Below are 19,280 nucleotides of genomic sequence, written 5' to 3'. Positions count from 1 at the left end.
TCTGTTCATGCGTCTGTTCCAGGGTCCTGATATTATTAATTGTAGCTCACTGCCGAGACTTTCTGATACACTTATAAGGAACAGAGCTGTCATTAGTGACATTAGTTGCACCTGTGAATTTCATGCTAATTAATTAGGAACAAAACGTTCTTGTTACATATGATCAGGTTACAACTCAGAACTAAAGAGCTGTTACAGTTAAAACACATCCATGAACTCTTATGAACTTTTTTTAACTTGGCATATGCAAGAGAAAAATACAGAGGATAAGGGAAACAGGATGGAAAGCGTTTTGCCACATGCTGTTTAAGTGCTGTTAAAACATGTATCATGAAAAGGGGCAGGATGGGAAAATACATGCTAAAAACTTCTTTAAAAAACAAACAAACAAACAAACATATGTATGCTGTGGAAATGTTCTTTAAATGTTGCGACCACTCCAATAAGGTCTGTGTAGGGAAACGCCCCTGTGTGAAATCTTAGATCTCTGAATTTTACAGAAATATGCTACTACTAATTATCAAACTACTGCTACCAACACAAGTGCTATGAGTTATGTATTCTGATCCCGAGTGCAAAAATGGAGGATGAAAAGGAAGATGTGAAGATTTCAGGAGAGACCAATGCTTTGGAAATCTAAAAATATAACATCAAATCTTTATTTAAATGGCAACAGTGTCAAGCCTTCTGGCCTTTTCACACAACTTTAGCTTTTTTTTGTTTCATCTGACAACTGTTCACACATTTCATAAGGGCATAAGAACAATTATGAATAGGATGAAAACATTCACATGTACAGCCTGTTAGTATACAGAACGTCTACTGTAGTGTAACAGGCCTGAAAAGTAACCAATGACAAATTGATCCACTTCTTAAGAGTTTCTGCAGTGTTCGACAGAAGTGATCAGACATAAGAGATGACGAGATAAATACTGATATAATCATTTGCTTGAATATATATGGACTCAATTCATTTGGAATAACTTATTTTAAATTTCAATGTGTTCTCAAATAAATTAACAGTTATAAATGTGTCCTGCTATAACCTGGTATATTATGGGCTGCAATGTTAATATGAACATAGCAATATTTGCGGGGTTTATTTCATTTTATCAAGTTTATTTGACAGTTGTGCAGTGATTGTGTGATAGAAATTACTGCTCGTGTTTTTCTGACTGAATTAATATTCAAATTTGTATTGAGTATTGTTGTAATCTATGTGTTTGTGTGTATTCCTGTATGGAACATGTGAGTTTGGGAATAGGACTGTTATTGTTTATTCTCTGTACACCACTGCAGGTAGGGCACGTGCCAGGGAGAACTGAAGGTGAGCATGTAGGGTGTTTGCACTTGTTTGTTTTTCCATCACTGTAATAAACAAAAAAATAGCTTCAAACTTTATAGCTTCACCCTCAGAACGACGTGTTGAGATTATTAGAGGTAGAGGATGGAGGTTGAGATATCCGTGTTCAGTTACAGTGACCCGCTTTGACCTTTTAACGTACACCTTTACATTCAGCCTGCTGGCTGGACAAATGCTAACGGAAGGAGGAGCACTATATGCTACACAAACATAACACCCTGAGACATACACTCCAGGAGTAAGAGAAAGACGTTTCAACATATTCAAAACTTACAGTTGCTCTATGAAGCATACGCACAGTTCGTAGTTACTGTTGGTTTATCTTACACTTCCTCAAAGAGCCTACAATTGTCTCCTGTGCCCACGATCTCGCGATCACAAGTCTTTGTAATCGTATCACTCCGCGCGGAGCACTTCATCAGTTTGACTATAAAACTGTCATTATATCGATTAATACAGTCAACGAATCGGAAAATGTGTAACCACATCCATTCCACTATCTCTAACTATGTACATGACATTGTAGGGGTAGTAATAAACCGTCTTAGCACAGGTTCCCTGGAGTTTACCTTATGCAAAATACGTGCATGGTAGACATTTTGGCTCTTCACGGCCCATGTGAACACAGCCTTGCCGTCGCATGCCCGGAGCCACAATGATGCCAGTTGCAGTACTACGTCTCCAGCGTGCACTGGTCGCCCTCTACGTGCTCATGTCGGCGGAAGGCTTTCTAGCGGTAGCGCAGTGCTCCAACAATAAGACTTCCGGCTCGGGCGGCAAGCCTTCAGAATAAAAACATAGTGTTCAATTTTAAAAAATGTTGCAAAGGGCATTAAAGCAATTTTATATTTTCGCCATACACACGAAATAATTTACACATAATCCATTTGGCTCTGAAAAATGAATAAACATGTTATAATACATAAAGGTGAAACAATAAGTCGACTTAATCGAGAAAATTAATTAGCTATTTAGATAATTGATTAATCATTTATTTTTCAAGTGCCAACATTCTTTGAACTACTCAGAGTTGCTGCTTCCCTCTATTTTATATCATTGCAAACTTACTGTGCGAGGGATTTGGATATTTGATCGGCCAAACTAGTCATTTCAAGTCATCACTTCGGATTCTCAAAACAATGCAGTGGGCAGTTTCCCTATTTCTGACATTTTATAAACCAAACAAGTAATGAGATAATAATAGTCAGATTAATTAATGATGAAAATAATGGTTACTCGCAGCCCAGTAACATGTTATTCTTAGTGGAGACTGCACATAATCGTCATTCAGGACAGCATTTTAAAGTAGCCTAAGGAGACTGTATCACTAAAATGAACATTTTTTGTTGGGTAAACATAGTACAGTTGCAGAGGAATTGTACAGTGTGACTGATTTTGAGGGCCTGCCATTTATTTCAACTACAGTAATTTAATTCATAGTTTGAGAATGAAGCATAAAATATAGCCAAGCAGGATCATTTCAAATACAATTTGTGAGGTTTTGTGTAAACTTAAAGGGGAATTATGCCCATTTTCAAAGTTCATACATGTTATTCCTCTGGTCTAAGACAGTTCAAAAATTTGAGTAAACACGAACATCTCTCCCCAAAACCAAAAACTAGAATCCTAAAACTCAAATTTTGTGATTTCATTGGGTATAAAGTCTGGAGCTGCTCCACAGATAATGGATGACGAAAGATGTTTTAGATGACACTGAGTGCAACCAGGGGAATGTTCTGAGTATATGGGTACATTTTCTGTTTTAGAATAGAGAACTCTACAATAGAATAAAGCTCATTTGGGTGTAAAAAAGAAAACAAACATTCTGTGGGTCCACAAAATCAGTCTCCCATTCATTGTCTATAGAGCAGCTCCAGACTTTATACTTGATGACATCACACGTTTGAGACTTGTCTGGTTTCTAGCTTTGAGAGAGGGTAGCTCATGTTCACAAATATTGACTGAACTTTCCTAGGCCATGGAAAAAACAAACTTGATTTATTAATTTGGATGATATTCCCCCTTTAATGTTTTAGTCAGTTTGTCAATGGCGATGGGGCTTTTATTGTGAAGAGTTGAGTTCGGAAGTGTTGTCGTTGTTGCTGCTGGCAGAACACAGGCCGCAGTGATTTGGTAGCCGCTGCAGTAGGAGGAAGGACCGCGGTTCTACCCCTTCTATCTTTCAGTTTCGTCTCGAAATTTTATCGGTGGTGCTTTCTGTTAGCGATCAGTAAATTGAGTGTACAGTAACGGTGTTCTATGATAACTAACTCGTAGTATTATCAACGGACAGTGATACCAATCGCCATTTTAATCGCACGTTTTCCCTGACAGAAGCGCTAGCACAACAATGGCTCTGAAAAGAATTCACAAGGTAAGGAAGTGAACGACGAGGCCCGGGATTTCGCAGTTTCGTTAGGGATTTAATCCCAAGGTTGCCCATCTGACGCCGGTCTGTCGGGTTTATTAAACTGAGAATACTACAAAAATATTGCCTAAATAACTCCGGCTTGGTTTCAACTGCCAGCTAACGGTCCCTGAATAGCGAGTGACGACAGTGAGAGCAGCAATGCGCCGCCTGCCTGTGTTCACCAGTGCTACTACAAATGGGCCAACTGAACCGTTAGCTACAAGTTACCGTTATGAATGTTGTTCTTGGTTATGTCACATATGTTCCCCATCGATATAATTAATATTGGATATGACAGAATGTTTTAGCTAGCTATGCCGCTAACTATTTAACGGAAAGGTATTGGCATAGTGTTAGCTGGTTCTGGCTAACATTATCTATCCCGGTGGTATGCTAACTCGGCTAAGCTAAAGGGTTCCTCTGATCAAGCTAGCTTACTACAGTAACGCCACATCTTTACAGTAAAATAACGGTAACCTAAGTTACTATTTGTAGGTGTTTTATGCTGTCAAGTATCTACTTAATAGTTCCCCCATACGTTAGTCAAGTTAGCTAATATTTTTTGTTAGAGTTACCTAAGCTCGCTCGCTCCTTGATTTGACAGATAAGTTATCCGGCTAGCGGTGACGCTAGCGTTAGCCTAATTTAATGGCACTCTCGCGCTTATTTTGACCACTGGTTAATCATTTCTTTCTCCTCTGTGTTGTTAAATGTATGAATGTTCGATGTTTTTAATGTTTGCATGTGACGTTATGTATAATTGTAGCAGCCCAGGGATAAGGATGGATGTAACCTAACTGAAGCTATCGTATTTCTAATCCCTGTTTTTTCGTTAACGTTATCCAGTCTTCGCAATGCATAACCTCAAGGCATTTCAAGCTGTCACGGAAAAATATGCGCGTTATTGTTTGTATTCTGCATTGTAATTGTTAATACTCGACAAACGAGTAACGTATAGGGAAACGCTAGTGATACAGTTAGCTCTGTGTCGCTGTGGTAAAAACAGGCCCCACGCGTTGTTCGCCTTTGATGCCATGTTGGTGACGGCAGGCGAGCAGCAGATCATTACTATACAGTTTGTTTGCTTGAGTTAGCTGGATGTTGTGTTTTGTCTTGTTGTTAATGACTCCAGTAGTAACTTTAGTCCGTCACAATGTGGCTGACCAGCTAGCATCATGTTTCTATGCCTTGACATCGATTGCTGTTGTCGAACCAGAGCACCAACCATTGACGCTAAGCTAACGTTTGCACCATAACGTTACACAGGGTTACACACAACGAGCTTACACACCGTGCACCGGACTGTCTTCGGGAAAGTAAAACCTCTGTTGTGTTATCGTCGTGATCTCAGTTTGGCTGTCACATGTACTACCCGCTCTACCTGGAGAAATGCTATTATGTAATAGCGGTCACTTCAGTAATCAAAGCTCACGGTGCTACTGTAGTGTTGTTATGTTAGTGAGGTTAGGTAGTGCTTTTAGTGTTGCAACCGTTGCAGTGAGACTTTGTAGTAATTGCAGTGGCCTTCATATCTGTTTACAAACAATGATCTAGGCAACTACATAGAGGGCTCATGCTGGGCCTGTTAAGTGGTATTTAAAAAAACCCATCAGATTATTACTAGCAGATAATTAAAATATCTGTTGCCAGGATTTTAATTTTTGGTTATGTTTTTGTGTTGGCCTCCCCATATCTGTTATGCAGGTAATTGTTTGTGGAAATACTGCACCATATTGTGTAGGACCTGATCAACTGACTTGTCATTTGTTTGTCTCAGGAGTTGAACGACTTGGCACGGGATCCACCAGCCCAGTGTTCTGCAGGACCAGTAGGAGATGACAGTAAGTTCATCATCTGAACCAGGCATGTCCAAAGGCCACCCCTGGGGTCAATCGTGACCTGTGGACAGATTTTTAACAGCTGGCAACTTTTCTGTAAAAAACATACCACATGTGGTCCGCCACACAGTATTGGTTAATCAGACGAGGTCACTTTGCATTTTTCCGTTCACCTCACAATGGCAGGACTATCATACCGTTTGCAGGCATGCGCCAAGTAGCATGTGCAGTGTGTTTTCATAAACAGACTAAACAAGCAAACAAACAGGTACTTAACAGCACACCAATCATGTAGCACATATGCCCACAGCAAAGAAGTATAAAGTTGACAGCAAGGGCCACCGCTTTCAGGAGCAGTGGAAAGTTGAATACCTTTTCACTTAAAGATGAAACAGTTGCATTTTTCCCATTTTTTCAAAATAAATTTTTTAATAACCCATATGGGTTATTAAAAATCTAAAATGACATTGTCCTGGTAGATGTGTATGTTTGGGCTTAAAAAAGCGGTACTCTTGAAACAAATTTCAGGTTTACCCCTCCCTTATTTATGCCAGATCATTTAAAATACAGCTCAGCCAGCATAGATAAATATTTATTGGTTAAAATACTCACAAATGACACAGAAAGAAAAATCTTACAGTCTAATTCATTACAGAATATGTAGGATAAATCTTTCACCATCCAAGATAGCGCCCCTTTGGGTTAAATTGTTTGATTAATGTGTTTAGTTTAGATGTGAAAAATTGTCTGCAATATTCTGATTACCACAGACTGCAGCTTAAATACATAACGTGTCCATGCTGAAGTCTTGAAACTTTGAAAAGAAATTGCAAACATCAGTGAAGGTGCTGACTTGATGTGTGTGGAGTCCAGTGCATTTAACTAAATTAAGGAAGTAGCTCTGTTTTTTGAGCAAGCAGATCCAGGAAATACCTGGACTACCTTATGTGAAAATACTGGGTTATTATAAAAGCATAGTATTCTAAACCCTTTTGCTACATGTCTGTTTCACTTTTGCTTTCAGGGCACATATAAGGGGAATTCTCTTGTGGCTAGTGTGTAATTGTTTTCCAACGTGGGAGTAGATGCAGACTGTGATTTTTATTCATTAATCACGTAAGACAGTTTTATCCGGTAAAGACTGACCCAAAAGTAAAGTTCAGAGAGCATTCATGAACTGAATTTTTCTGTTAACTAAAGTACATATGATTAATTGCATTTCATAAATACTGTAGATATTTCCTTGGAAATATTTAATCTCAAATGTTGTCAGTACAAGTCTAACTAGCGTCAGCGGCTTCTGATAACAACTGTTATATAATACAGGAATATATGACCATTTAAGATTAAATAATACTGAACCTAATAGATTTTTTTTTTAATCTATCAAATAGGGCTGACCTGCTTCGAGGCTTTGTGCGTTGCCATGGTTATCACCATTCAAATCAGTATTTAAATGCTTCAAGAGCTATTTATATGCATTTCCCCAAGAATCTCAAATAGCCCTTAAATTAAGACATAGTAATCAAACATTGTTTATTATTCATCAACATTAATTATTATTATTCTCAGACAAGGACATTTAAACATAGTGTTGGTTTTTTACTTTGATTTGCTCCCATCTAACGTCAGTCACCAGCAGTCCAGCGCTACTGAAACTGGGACAGTTTGACCAAAAGTGACAGGCTTCCAGAACTGAGAACTGTAAGTAACAGCGTAGCCATCTTGCAAAAAAAAAAGAAAAATTCTGGCTTCCTGTTCATGCGACCTGCATGCTATTAAAGTGGCTAATTGTCACAATATTTTAGGTGGATAAATGGAATACTGCCATTGGAGAAAAAGCCTGACTTATGTTCTCGTCTCTCACTTACCCCCCCACCATTAATCTAAGCTTTGATTAATTGCGGATTTTTCTCACTGAAGCGTCAATGTCCAAAAACTGGTGTCCTAGTATCACACGTATTGCATCTTAATACTTTTTTATATTATCCCACCAGGACTGCAATTAATAAATGACAGGTTAGCTTTTAAATTTGTCATTGTAGGTTGACAGAGGACCCTGAAAGTATTAATAGTTTTAAGAAAGAAAAAAAAAATACAATTTACTGTATTTTAGCAGACTTCTGGCTGTACACAGTGTGTCTTTGTGATTATCTCTTGCAACCAGCACTTCAAAGCTCTCCCTTTTTAAAATCCCAGCCAGCCACCTGTGTCTCCGCTCTGATATTCTTGTTCTTCAGGCCATGATGGTGCGACTTAAGTTTTAGTGTGTCTTACATGGTGGAAACCACAAGAACAAGTCTCATTGGATGATAAATTCAGGCATCCTAAACCTTTCTTTGTTTCCAGGCAGTGTTTTAGAATATACATTGACCTTTATATTGTTTTAAAATGATCAAGCAACAATCGATTTGGGATGGTTTTTTTCTGATAGTATAATAAGCCTGCTATGGTAGTCTGATAGCTTTGGTTATGTTTGTTTAATGTATTTGTGTGTATGGGGATGGGCACAATATAATGAACGTTCCAAATTCTGGTTTCGACTGCATAAACTTGAAAAGTTGATCTATATTTTATTTTTCCCCCCAACCATACCTACTTGGCTATCTTATATTTATTATATATAAGGAGGATAAAATATGACACGTTATATGTAATAGGACCTAAAAAGGCTTTAGGCCAAAGAATAAACATGCTGCAAGTTTTGTGAATTTTACTTATTCAGCACAATGCACAGACAAAGACAGCTTTTAACTAGCTTATATAGTTTCATCTTCATGTTGAAGGAGATGTGCAGTTTTCATTGGTGGATATTTTTATGACTATTGTTCTGCTCTGGTGATCTACTTTCAATGAGCTGATGTTTATACTGGCAGGTGCATTACTCCTCCCTGGTGTTTTTTGTACCACTCACTGTAAGTAACCCAAACATGAACCCTCGTGTTGACTGAGAGCCAAATCTATTCTGACTGAAGGTAGCTTGCTGCTATTAACATAGTTGCGGCAAAGGTAACAGAGATATGTTGCTACTCACCCAATGTAGGCACGAGGATTACATGGTTTCAGAATCCAAACTGTGCTCTTCATCATCACCACAGTCACGTTTTGTTTGGCTCAATCTGTTATTCTTGTAGATATTTGATTGTCAATTCTTTGTTGTTCTTTTTCAAAAGCAACATAGCATTAAACTTTAATTGCTGTGACGTGAGGGTCTTTTACTGTGTTCATTGTAAAGTAGTCACTTCCTTGTCTGTGGTGGTGATGCATTTTGAAATTTGGTTTATACATGAAGAAATAGTCCTGTGAATCTAACACAGTTTTGCAAAGTGAAAGCTGTGGTACAGTTGATTTGCCATATTTAAGTTATAAACTCCATTTTACCTCGTGTAAGGGTTCACATTATCCTGGTTTACTGATACAGTGGTGAGAGATCTTTCCTTCATGTATAAAAAACATAGTCTTCGAGACAATTAGTGTTAACATTAAACAAGTAACATGTAGCTTGTGTCCCAGTGACATCCAGTAACTTGTTTTCAATGTCATTACCAACAAATCTTTAACCATATGAGTGCTTTAAGCGTCCTAGCTTTAAATCAGTTTTATAAACTGTGCAGGCATATTTGAACAGCTTTTTGTGCCATTTAAATGTGAAAGCTGCATGTATTCTGCAGAGTGTGTGTCCAGGGATTAAATCACACCAGTGTACAGGCATTGATAAGGCTAACTGCTTGTGTCCAAGATTTAAAACAAATCTAAGAAATCTGACAGTTTAAAACTCATCCAAAATGGAGATCAGCTCCAAATTACCCTCTTTACTCCCAATTCATTTGTTATTTTTAAGATGTTACACTCAGCATATTTGTGCATCTTTAGCATGTGTGTGGCATGATCAGAACAGACAAAACAGCAGCAGCAGCAGCAACATTGTGCTGTACATGTCACTTCCTGCCATCCAACATCAAATAAACCGCTCCACTATAAACTACAAGAAAGTGTTTCTCGTAACATAATTGCTGTGGTTTACTTTCTTTTTTTTTTTTCAATGTGACATTTGTCCTCAGACCTCAACAGGAAGCTTGAATTAGACAGGTTTAAATGCTGCCAATTCAAATTCTGATGGTTTGTTTTTGTTGTCACAATGTGTGTTGTCCAAGCTTTTTAGAATTATACCTTGTGTCAGGATAGCAGTTTCCGCTCAAACAGTAATTCTTATATTATTCATTTAAGAAGCAATGTGAGTCTGCTACCGTTATATGACTGTTGAGCATTTACTACTGTGGAAACCCCTCATAGGCCCCTTATCACGCCTATCCAGGTCAAACTGATCACTATAAGTGCATGATTTTTTTAACAGATTATTGTATTTTTTTCTTGCGCAGAAAATTGATATTTGTATATTTAATTAATACATGAATATAAAGTAATGAAATGGACAGCTTTTCTATTTACTGAATTTTATTGACTGTTTTTAAAGTACAGGACAGCTTTGTCATTACATGGGTTCTACGTGAGCAGACGTTATCGACCCACCTGACGAAGGTGAATTCAACCACAGGGGCTTTCCTGATGTGCATTTGTTTTCCGTCTCCATCACTAGCAGCCATAAGCTTCGAGAAGACTACGCTTTTTTATTGAGAGAAAATAACTTTCTTTTTCTCGTCATGATTTAAATGTGTATGCTGCATCTGCCTCAGGCAGCCAACCAGATGCAGACGGGTTACCGCGAGGCAAGATATTGTGTTAAAGTAAAAAGATTTTTTTAAAAAAACAAAACAATGATTTTAGTTTTAAATATTTTTCCCAAATGTTGTCATGTATGAAAGACCCAAAATGAAAACTGTAAGTGTACTATTTGATTATTAAAAGCAAATTATTTCAACAGCATTTGTATAGGAATCATTCTGTCCCCAGTCTTCCCATACACACAAGTGGTTGATTGCTTTGACCATGACCACTATAAACAGGTTCCCCTGTATTTAAAAAATGCCGCCTCCAAGAATATCTGTCCTGGGTTGCACTTTATGTAAGAGCCTGTTACTCAACTGTACAAATAAACAGGCACACTTCATGTGGCATTATTTATTCTAACACTTTTGGGCCATGCGTTGTGTTCTCAGTGTTTCATAACCAATGTCTCTGTTTTTTGTTTGTTTTTTGCAGTGTTTCACTGGCAAGCCACAATAATGGGACCTGTAAGTATTCACTTATTATGTTGTACTGATTAAGTCACTACTTCTGCTTAAGTTTTTGCTGGGAAATAACAGTCACATATGTGGTGACACAATGTTGTTGTTTTACTCTAAAACCCTGCAATCTTGTCTTTGAATTTATGTGTTCTTCAAACAACTTAAACACAATATCTGATAGGGCTAAGTAAACCGAATCCACAACTTAATACATTTGTTTAGTTAAAAAGAAGAACAACTTTTAGTCATACGACAGCAGCCCTAGCTTTTAATTTTCATATCCCATTTGTGGGCATTTATTTGCCATCCTTGTACTTCAGTCAGTAATGAGATGACTGGGCTTCTCTCCTTGCCTTAGAATGACAGTCCTTACCAGAGCGGGGTTTTCTTCTTGACCATACACTTCCCCACAGACTACCCCTTCAAACCGCCAAAGGTAAGCAAACACATAGACGCATACAAAGAAACAGAATACATAAACATAGTAACAGCGAGGCACATAGAGTGCCTCCTGCCTGCTAAAACATGCCAAAGCTTTACATCATTCAGTTTCCTGTTATTCCTCTCACCTGCCCCTCTTTCTCCCCCCTCCCCCCACACTTCTTTTCTCTCTGTCTGTTTTCAGGTTGCATTTACCACAAGAATCTACCACCCAAATATCAACAGCAACGGCAGCATTTGTCTTGACATTCTGCGATCACAGTGGTCTCCGGCTCTCACCATCTCCAAAGGTAGACTAGTTTCTTACCGGCCTTCAAACTTTTAACTGCACATATGGTTCCAGATAGACGGCAGATGCTACTGCCTTTATAAACAGTGTGGCGAGAATGAAAGAACTGGGGAAACATGTTGGTTTCCTTTTTAGATGGAAATGCTTCCCACAAACAATACATTGCAACATTTCTCACACAGAGGTCCTTGTATTAAACTGGAGTACTCTCTCTGTAAATGTCAGCTTTAGCCCTTTTCATTCAGTGCTTATTACTGGACATGCTGTTTACAGTGGTGTCCCTCATGCACAAGGGTTTTTCTTTTTAAACCCCAATTCCACATATTATCAACAGCGCTAGAGCTGTGATGAGTAGTCTGCGTGACTTACATCCAAGGCTCATCTGAAGGAAAATGACATGAACTCCGAAAATGACTGTTTTTATTTGTGAATACTGATTGGTAAACTGGTCCATTCCAGTCCTCCTGTCCATCTGCTCTCTGCTGTGTGACCCAAACCCGGATGACCCCTTAGTACCTGAGATCGCCCGCATCTACAAGACGGACAGGGAAAAGTAAGTTATCAACTTCACATTGTTTTTTGCATCATTTGGGTGTATTCAGATTTGTTTCCATGGCTCCTGCCAACATGATGCTTTGGAAAGAAGAAAGTTAGTTTTTCCTCGTATGCCTCCGTGGTGAACGGAGAGTCTAAAAAAAGCAAACATTTTCATGAATTGAAATAAACGGGGGCCGCGTTTAACCACAGCAGAACTATATCAAAACATCCATTTTCAAACTCTCACACAACTCTTACAGTATAGTACAAGTAACGTTTATCCAGTTGTATGCTCAGTAAATCCCAAACACCTGCATTTTTGCTACAATATTACATTCAAAACATGTTAGTACAGTCAGTCAGTTTGTATGCTGCTCCTAGGGGCTCCTAAGTGTTTTATATGGTAACGTTTTAGCAAAAATGCATGTGTTTGGAAAGTACTGCGCATACAACTGGATAAATAAAACTTGTATTATACTGCTGAAGGTGAGTGTTTGTAAAAGGGTGTTTTAATAAAGTATTGCTTCTGGTAAATGTGGCCCCCAGTGACTTAAATTCATAAAGAATGTTTCCTTGTTTTTGGACTCTCCATTCACCGTGGAGGCATGCAAAAACAACAAAGTTTTCTTAACGAATTCAACGTAACAAGCAGTGAGTAATTGATATACAAATGGTCACTTTGGGGGTATTCTTTTAAGTGTCAGACGGGCCTCGGTGGAGCTGTGCTAAGGCCTGTTCTGATTACAGTCAGCGTCACAAACTGGCTACTGATGGACAGACTCCATCATATTTGATTTTCAAAACATTGTTATAGGCACAGAGTGTGCAGCAATCATAGGGGAGGTAACAAAAATTTTGATTTTGATTTCAGAATAATTTAACAAAATTCACACCAATTAGCCAAACTTCTGTGATGTTGACTTCTACATTGTTTGAAAGCCAACATGCACAAGGATAGCTGGTTTTAATCATGCGCCATCGCAGGTTAAATTATGGAAACTGGCTTTAGAAACATACAGGATGTTCTAATGTAACACAGACATTGTAAGTATTAGGCCTGCTTTTAGCGCTGAATCGGTCACCTGAATTAACGTAAATTTCTGCCAGATCAGATTGAGGGGGCGCTCTGTGCCTAGTTAATCACTTGAATGATCAATGATCCGGCTCTCAGATGGATTTCTGGCAGGTCCGAAAATTTTGGTCTTGGTCTCAGTTTGAGCGTTACCACGGTCTGATTTCCTGCATGGCTACTGTTAAGGCCAAAACACGACGCCGCCGTCATATGACGCCGCCGTCATATGACGGCGTTGTCATTGACGCGAGTTAAGTGCCGCCCCCAACACACACAAAAAGCATCGCGCTGCAGGGCGTCAACCGGATTTCTATTGCACGCTCCAGTCCGCTAGGCTGGGAAGTACAAAATAGCGCTTTTTCAAGGGCAGCGACGCTGGAAAAATGGGACAATAGCGTTAAGTGCCGCAGTGCGTCGAGCCGCCGCCCGTGTGGGTTTGTAAATAGAAAATAATGGGGGCGGCTGTTTTGACGCATGTCGTACGGCACTGGTGTGTTTTGGCCTTTACAAGATTTGTTATTAAATGTGTTGAGCTTGTTCTAATATACTGGAGTAATATTTTACCTGTTGTGGCTAAAACTGTAGTCGCGAGACTGCTGTGATATAAAACTGAACTTCACTGGAGATATTATAGTTGCATTGTCTACATCTTCCAGTCATCTATGGTGCCGTATTTTCTTTGTGTTCTTCCATTAACAGTAGAATTGCACAAAGTATTGCTGCCTTTTTCTCTTTTTACAACACTGGGGATGCAGCGGTCTTGTTTGAATAAACCTTACTAGGCTGTCTGTGCAGAACAAAGATGCAAATACCTTTGACACTGGTGCTGTATGACCAGAGATAACAAAGAAAAAGGGCTGTGGAATTCGCTTTTGCTCAAGAGGTAGAAACCCTACAACTACCAGAATGCACTGTGCTGCACTGGACCAATAAATGCTTTTGCTGTTGGGTGATGTAATGCAAGTTGAGCGGTTCTTGGTTTTGGCTTGTCGGAAACCTATTTGGTGGCCAACTGGTAACAAACGATCTTGAATTGCAGTGTGACAGTTACCTAAAATGCTAAAATCAAAACGCGTCATTTGGCGGTTTTTTGTTGCAAATGAGCAGGGAGATCTGGGCCCTGGCAAGTTGGGGGGGAAGTTTACCACAATCCATTTACACATACTACCCACACTGATATGTGATACAAAGCTGGATGAAAACTGGCAAAGTGTCCCTTTATCTGTGAGAACCCACATCATGGCTGGGCAATTGATCCATACAATTTGAGCATGAAATGTTAGATTGCTGCAGCTGCACAGTTGCTACAGTTCAGTTTGCACTTCAGTGTGATTTATTTGTTGGTGAAAGATTTGATAGCAAGATGCAGCTGTTCAAAATGGTAATATACAAAAATGTGATTAATTGATAAAATAATCCTCTACTGAGCTCTTAGATTTGATATGTGTCTGTGGTTCATGCATTTTCTTATCCAAAGATTTTTTTTTTTTTATCAATACTCAGCATTATTGCTGATATTTTTCCTCTCTTCCTTACACACGATTATGTAATATAAATTACTCACAGCCTCTGCCCAGTTACAGTTAGGAGTAGGGGGCAAAAAAACAATACATTTGTGTGGCAATATTGTTTTGATCCTCGGTCACCAAGTGTCTATCTGATTATCTAATTAATATTGCACATACGAATTAAACTTTTGGTAGCCTACCAGAATAATAAAATCAATTTTGAATCAGTTAGATACATTTCTGCTGCAATAAAAGTGATTGACTTGAGATTTTTATTTTGTTACATAAAACAAATGTTGACCCTTTTTTTCCTCTGGGAATGTAATTTACAGTTGAAAAGGTAATAGATCGCACTATATTGCATAATGTGACATAGTAAAATGTTTAAAATCACAATAATATTGCATTGTGACTTGCATAATGTACAGTGTTGCATGCACTTGTCCAGCAGAAGAAAATATCAGCAGCCAAAATATCTGGTGGGAAATATGCCAAATAAATTAATAAATTCATTTACAGCACATTAAATACCCTGGTATTGTGTGACTATTAATTACCAGTTGATCTTTTTATCCAATGAAGCCGTACAGAGTGCGTCCCTGCGTATTCAGAGTATACACCACATTCACAAAGGTCACAGTCTTCCTCCTACGCCCAGGCCACACTGTCTGCGGGAGCAGCATTGCTCAGACGCGGCATGGCTGCTACTCAGCTGCAGAGCATCTAGAGAACAGGAGTCTAACCTACTTTTTCCACATGACGTGTGGGTTTCAGCAAAAATAGAAAGTGAAAAAATTTTTGATAATCAATTTGACATTATACCACTTTTCAGTACAATGTCTTTATTTGTCACAGGCATGAGAAAATATAAATATTTATTTTTAACTCACATCGTGTTTCCACTACAAAATAAAAGCCCTTTGACAACGTTTCTGTGGACAACTCCCTTCATTTGTTCACAAAAAAGCTTTTTATTGTGAAATATGTGCAGGACCATGTTGTCAAAAGACCGACTTTTAATTGTGGAAATACAGTAGTTGAACTAGCTGCCAGAGCTGCAGCAGTACCACTGCAGCAACACTGTCTGTGTGAACACTGTAAGTGTGCGAACTGCAGCAGATCAGCAAAGGAAGTTGTCATGTGCCACTCACACAGGCAGTAGGGCCCGGGCTTTGTGGGCTCGGTTTAGTTAGGTGATGGCATCACAGATCGTGCTCTCCAGGAGACCTTATAAAAAACCACCGTTCTCCTCGTAGAACGGACCCGAGTTAGGCTTCACTCCACCATGGTGAGCCAGACAGTGAATATCGGACATGGTGTTTAAAGGTGGTGCTTGGCACACCAAGTCCTTCTACTTCTGTGTGATCAAAGGGCTGACCTCAGATTACATCAAAGTTATGTAGTTGGGTCATTTAAATACATGACTTGGTGTGCAGCCTGTTGTGCTGTTTTCCACCAATACTCTGTGTACAGTGTTGGAGCAAAAGAAAGGCAGTAATTTGACTGACATTTTATTTTTTTGCCTCTTTGTACTATTTGGCAACCTCTGGTACGACATATCACACACACCAACAAGCTTAATAAACGTAATCAATACAGTGAGAATGGCTATCATTTTGGTTGTGCCATATCTGTGCTTAAACTGTTCTTCCTGTTGCTAATTGGCCAGCAGCACTGACTCCTGGCAGTTTGCTGCAGTGGGAAGAGGAAATAACAACAAACCTGCTGAAAAAATCGGTGCAAGATGGCAGAGCTGTATGTGCCCTTGTAGATTGCCAGCCAGCTGGCATCTCTGCTGCTGCTGCTGCAAGTATAGCAGCAAAACTTATGATGTACACATGGAAATTATTGGAGGTGACAGTGTCGCAATGTCCCTTCAGATTTTTTTTGGTAATAAAATGTGACAAAATCCTAACATGTTGGTCTTTACAAGGCTAAACAGCTAACAACTGTCTTCTCTTTCTCTGTCTCTCTCTGCTTGTTCACAGGTACAACAAAATAGCTCGGGAATGGACACAAAAGTATGCAATGTAGTGTTGGGGTAGAATCATGGCCAACCACCTCTACGAAATAAGGTTAGGGGAGCTTCAGATGTAAAGAGAAAACAAACAAAAAACCATTCAAACAAATGAAAAGTTTAAAACAAGATCTTGTTGGTTTCCATTGGAGTGCTTTCTTTGAGCCACGCCTCCCCTTCACCAGAGTACCTGTAAAACTCCCTCTGCCCCACCTCCTCCCTCCCTCTCTTTCTCTCTTCTTTCTCTCCCTCTGTTTGGCTCTGTCTCCCTTCCCCACCCTCCTCCTCCTCCCCTCCTGCCTCTCAGCTCACCTGCCCACCCTCCAATGTACATATTGTCAACTTGCAATGGTAATACCCATCTCCCCCTACTCCTTTTTCACCTCCTCCTCCCTCCCTCGTGACCTCTGGCCCCGTCTCCTGACTTCTGTATTCCGTTACATTTTGTCACCATGCAGGTTGGACTGTTGCGGCCCCCTCTCCAACTCCTCCTTTTTCCTACACACACACCTGCATCCTCACCCACCCTCCCCCAGACGTTAATCACTAAAAGCATTCCTTTGAGCATCTGTAAAACTTTGAGGGGACCTTTTTTTTCTTTATTTCCCTATTTTTTTTAGGGGAGTGGGGGGCAATAAGATGGAGGGATTTTTACACTCTGCATCCTTTCTTGTTTTGTTTTCCTTATAATTCCCATCTGTAGAGGGTACAATTCAAGAAAGCAGTTTGTTTTCGCACGCGAGTCGAAGGGCACTCTGTATTTTATACAATGAATACTTAAAAGAAATCATTGCAGGCTATGTGAAATGGAAAAAAATGCACATGGCCTATTTGGTCTTCTGTTGGATTCTATGAAAGGACTTGAATTTATCCCCACACCTCCTGCTCCTAACTCCCCTCCTCCCACCCCACCCAAGTTGACCCCTTTGTACACACACATAGACACATGCACGCACAATTGTAACCCCATGTCATCCCTACCACTACCACCAACTTTTCTTTATTCACAAAGTGGAGGTTCTGGACCAGGTATTTAAGCAATTTATTTTTCTTAGTTTAACCTGTGTTTTTATCCCCTCCCCCTCCCCCTCCCATAACTCTTTAGGTTGCATTTTTTTCCTTTTCTTTTTTTGTTTTCTTTTTTTGTTTTTTGCTATTGTTAAATTAGAGGCTAACATCTTAAATGGCTATGGGACTGGCTTGGGCTCTGGGTGCGAGGAGAACCCACTCTTCTTGCACAAAACCTCTGTATATTGAATTACCTGAGAGGCTCGTTGAGCTTTGTGTGTTGATTAAACTGTGTAATAAAAACCCATGATTCCTGTGTTGACTCATTCTCAGGCCCTTTTGATGACATGCAGAGGTCGGAAGGGGACATGAAGCCAGGTCACAGCTATGACCTGTTTTTACAGGAAATTCATTGGATGAATAATACCTGCCAATACCACATGGCATCACTGTTAGATGGTTCAATACTTAGTAGATATTTGGGAATGTCTGTTAATGTCTAGTTCTTTTGAATTGCTCTGAAGTAATGATTAGAAGTATGGGAGATGTAGTTCCATGTTTTCTGTTTGCAGTGTGTGCTCTCTTAGTTTAGAGTGAAACTGAGCTTAAAATATGAGTTTAAAGGAATTAAAGAGAAAAATAAAATTCATTATTTCATATAAGACCAAGAGGTCACCTTTTGACATTGCACTTAAATTTCCAGTGATTTTTTTTTTCTTCCTTCAGATGTTTCAAAATGGTTTAAGTGTCCATGATGGTGGGTCATAATGTTGCCCTCTGCTGGTGCTTTTATGTATTTTGAGTGCATTAAATTTCAGTTTATTGGGATTCTGTGTTAATACATATAGTTGTTAAAAAATGGACACAGTTTTTAAGGGAAGTTTATCAAATTAAATCCACAAAGGACTGCTGTGGTTCGTCATCTCATTTACGTGGTTCAAGAAAAAGGGGAATGGGACTCGCCAAAGCTCGCAGCCATCAAGATGATTCTCCTCCAGTGGAAACCTATCATCATGCACCCACGTTCATTAATAAAGCTTGCGGATGCACTACCAGCAGAGCAAACTATTTGCTATAGGAGGCTGTGAAATTTGGCTAAAACTCCGTGAAAAGCCAGTATATGGACATTTAGATGAAAGTTAAAATGTCACTTTACATGGGCAGCCCCCTCACTCTAACATCTCTCCACTTTGTGCATGTATAGCTCCTGTTTGTGCGTGTGTGTGTGTGTCTTTCGGACCTGTGTGTAATTGACAGCAAGAGTGAAAAAATTTAATTTCCCCTCAGGGGGATTAATAAAGTATATAAATTAAATTAAAATTAACATATCAAATTACTGTTCTCACTGTTAAGAATGAAATTTACAATTAAAGTAAGTAAATAAGATTTAACACAAGCACGAGCTCTTCGAAAATGGTAACGTGTAACCCGTGATATTTAAAATATGCGGGTAAAGAACATTAATGGAACATGAATGAGATATATTGTAGTTGTAGGAGTAGTATTCCAAAACAGCATTAGAGCGAAGCCGGAAGTTCGTTGAGGTTTACTATCTTGCTCTGGCAGCGCATCGCTCTCCCCTCCTCACACCTGATTGGCTGCAGCACAGTG

At 39.3% G+C, this 19,280-nt stretch overlaps 2 protein-coding genes across 3 annotated transcripts in view; one reads left to right on the top strand and one right to left on the bottom strand.

Moving 5' to 3' along the window:
• LOC126389300 (protein phosphatase 3 catalytic subunit alpha-like) overlaps window positions 1–2,053 on the bottom strand; it is a 49,043-nt gene extending 46,990 nt beyond the window's left edge. Inside the window, exon 1 of the mRNA XM_050042904.1 lies at window positions 1,933–2,053. The gene's annotated coding sequence lies outside the window, so the exon portion shown is untranslated. The remainder of the gene's footprint in view (window positions 1–1,932) is intronic.
• A 1,410-nt stretch (window positions 2,054–3,463) lies between these two features.
• ube2d2 (ubiquitin-conjugating enzyme E2D 2 (UBC4/5 homolog, yeast)) lies at window positions 3,464–18,969 on the top strand. Of its 2 annotated transcripts, XM_050041903.1 has the most exons (8): window positions 3,464–3,737; window positions 5,551–5,614; window positions 10,772–10,803; window positions 11,156–11,233; window positions 11,423–11,528; window positions 11,987–12,080; window positions 16,633–16,719; window positions 18,003–18,969. In XM_050041903.1, exons 1-7 carry the CDS (start codon window positions 3,714–3,716, stop codon window positions 16,676–16,678), a joined length of 444 nt encoding a protein of 147 aa, XP_049897860.1. In that variant the 5' UTR covers window positions 3,464–3,713; the 3' UTR covers window positions 16,679–16,719; window positions 18,003–18,969. The 2 variants fall into 2 exon arrangements, with proteins under 2 accessions (XP_049897860.1, XP_049897859.1); XM_050041902.1 differs by lacking the exon at window positions 18,003–18,969 and having other exon boundaries at window positions 3,465–3,737; window positions 16,633–17,972.
• Window positions 18,970–19,280: the final 311 nt, after the last annotated feature.

This window comes from Epinephelus moara, chromosome 4 (assembly GCF_006386435.1).
Source record: "Epinephelus moara isolate mb chromosome 4, YSFRI_EMoa_1.0, whole genome shotgun sequence".
Lineage (NCBI taxonomy): Eukaryota > Metazoa > Chordata > Actinopteri > Perciformes > Serranidae > Epinephelus > Epinephelus moara.
This window is presented reverse-complemented; position numbering and strand designations above follow the sequence as displayed.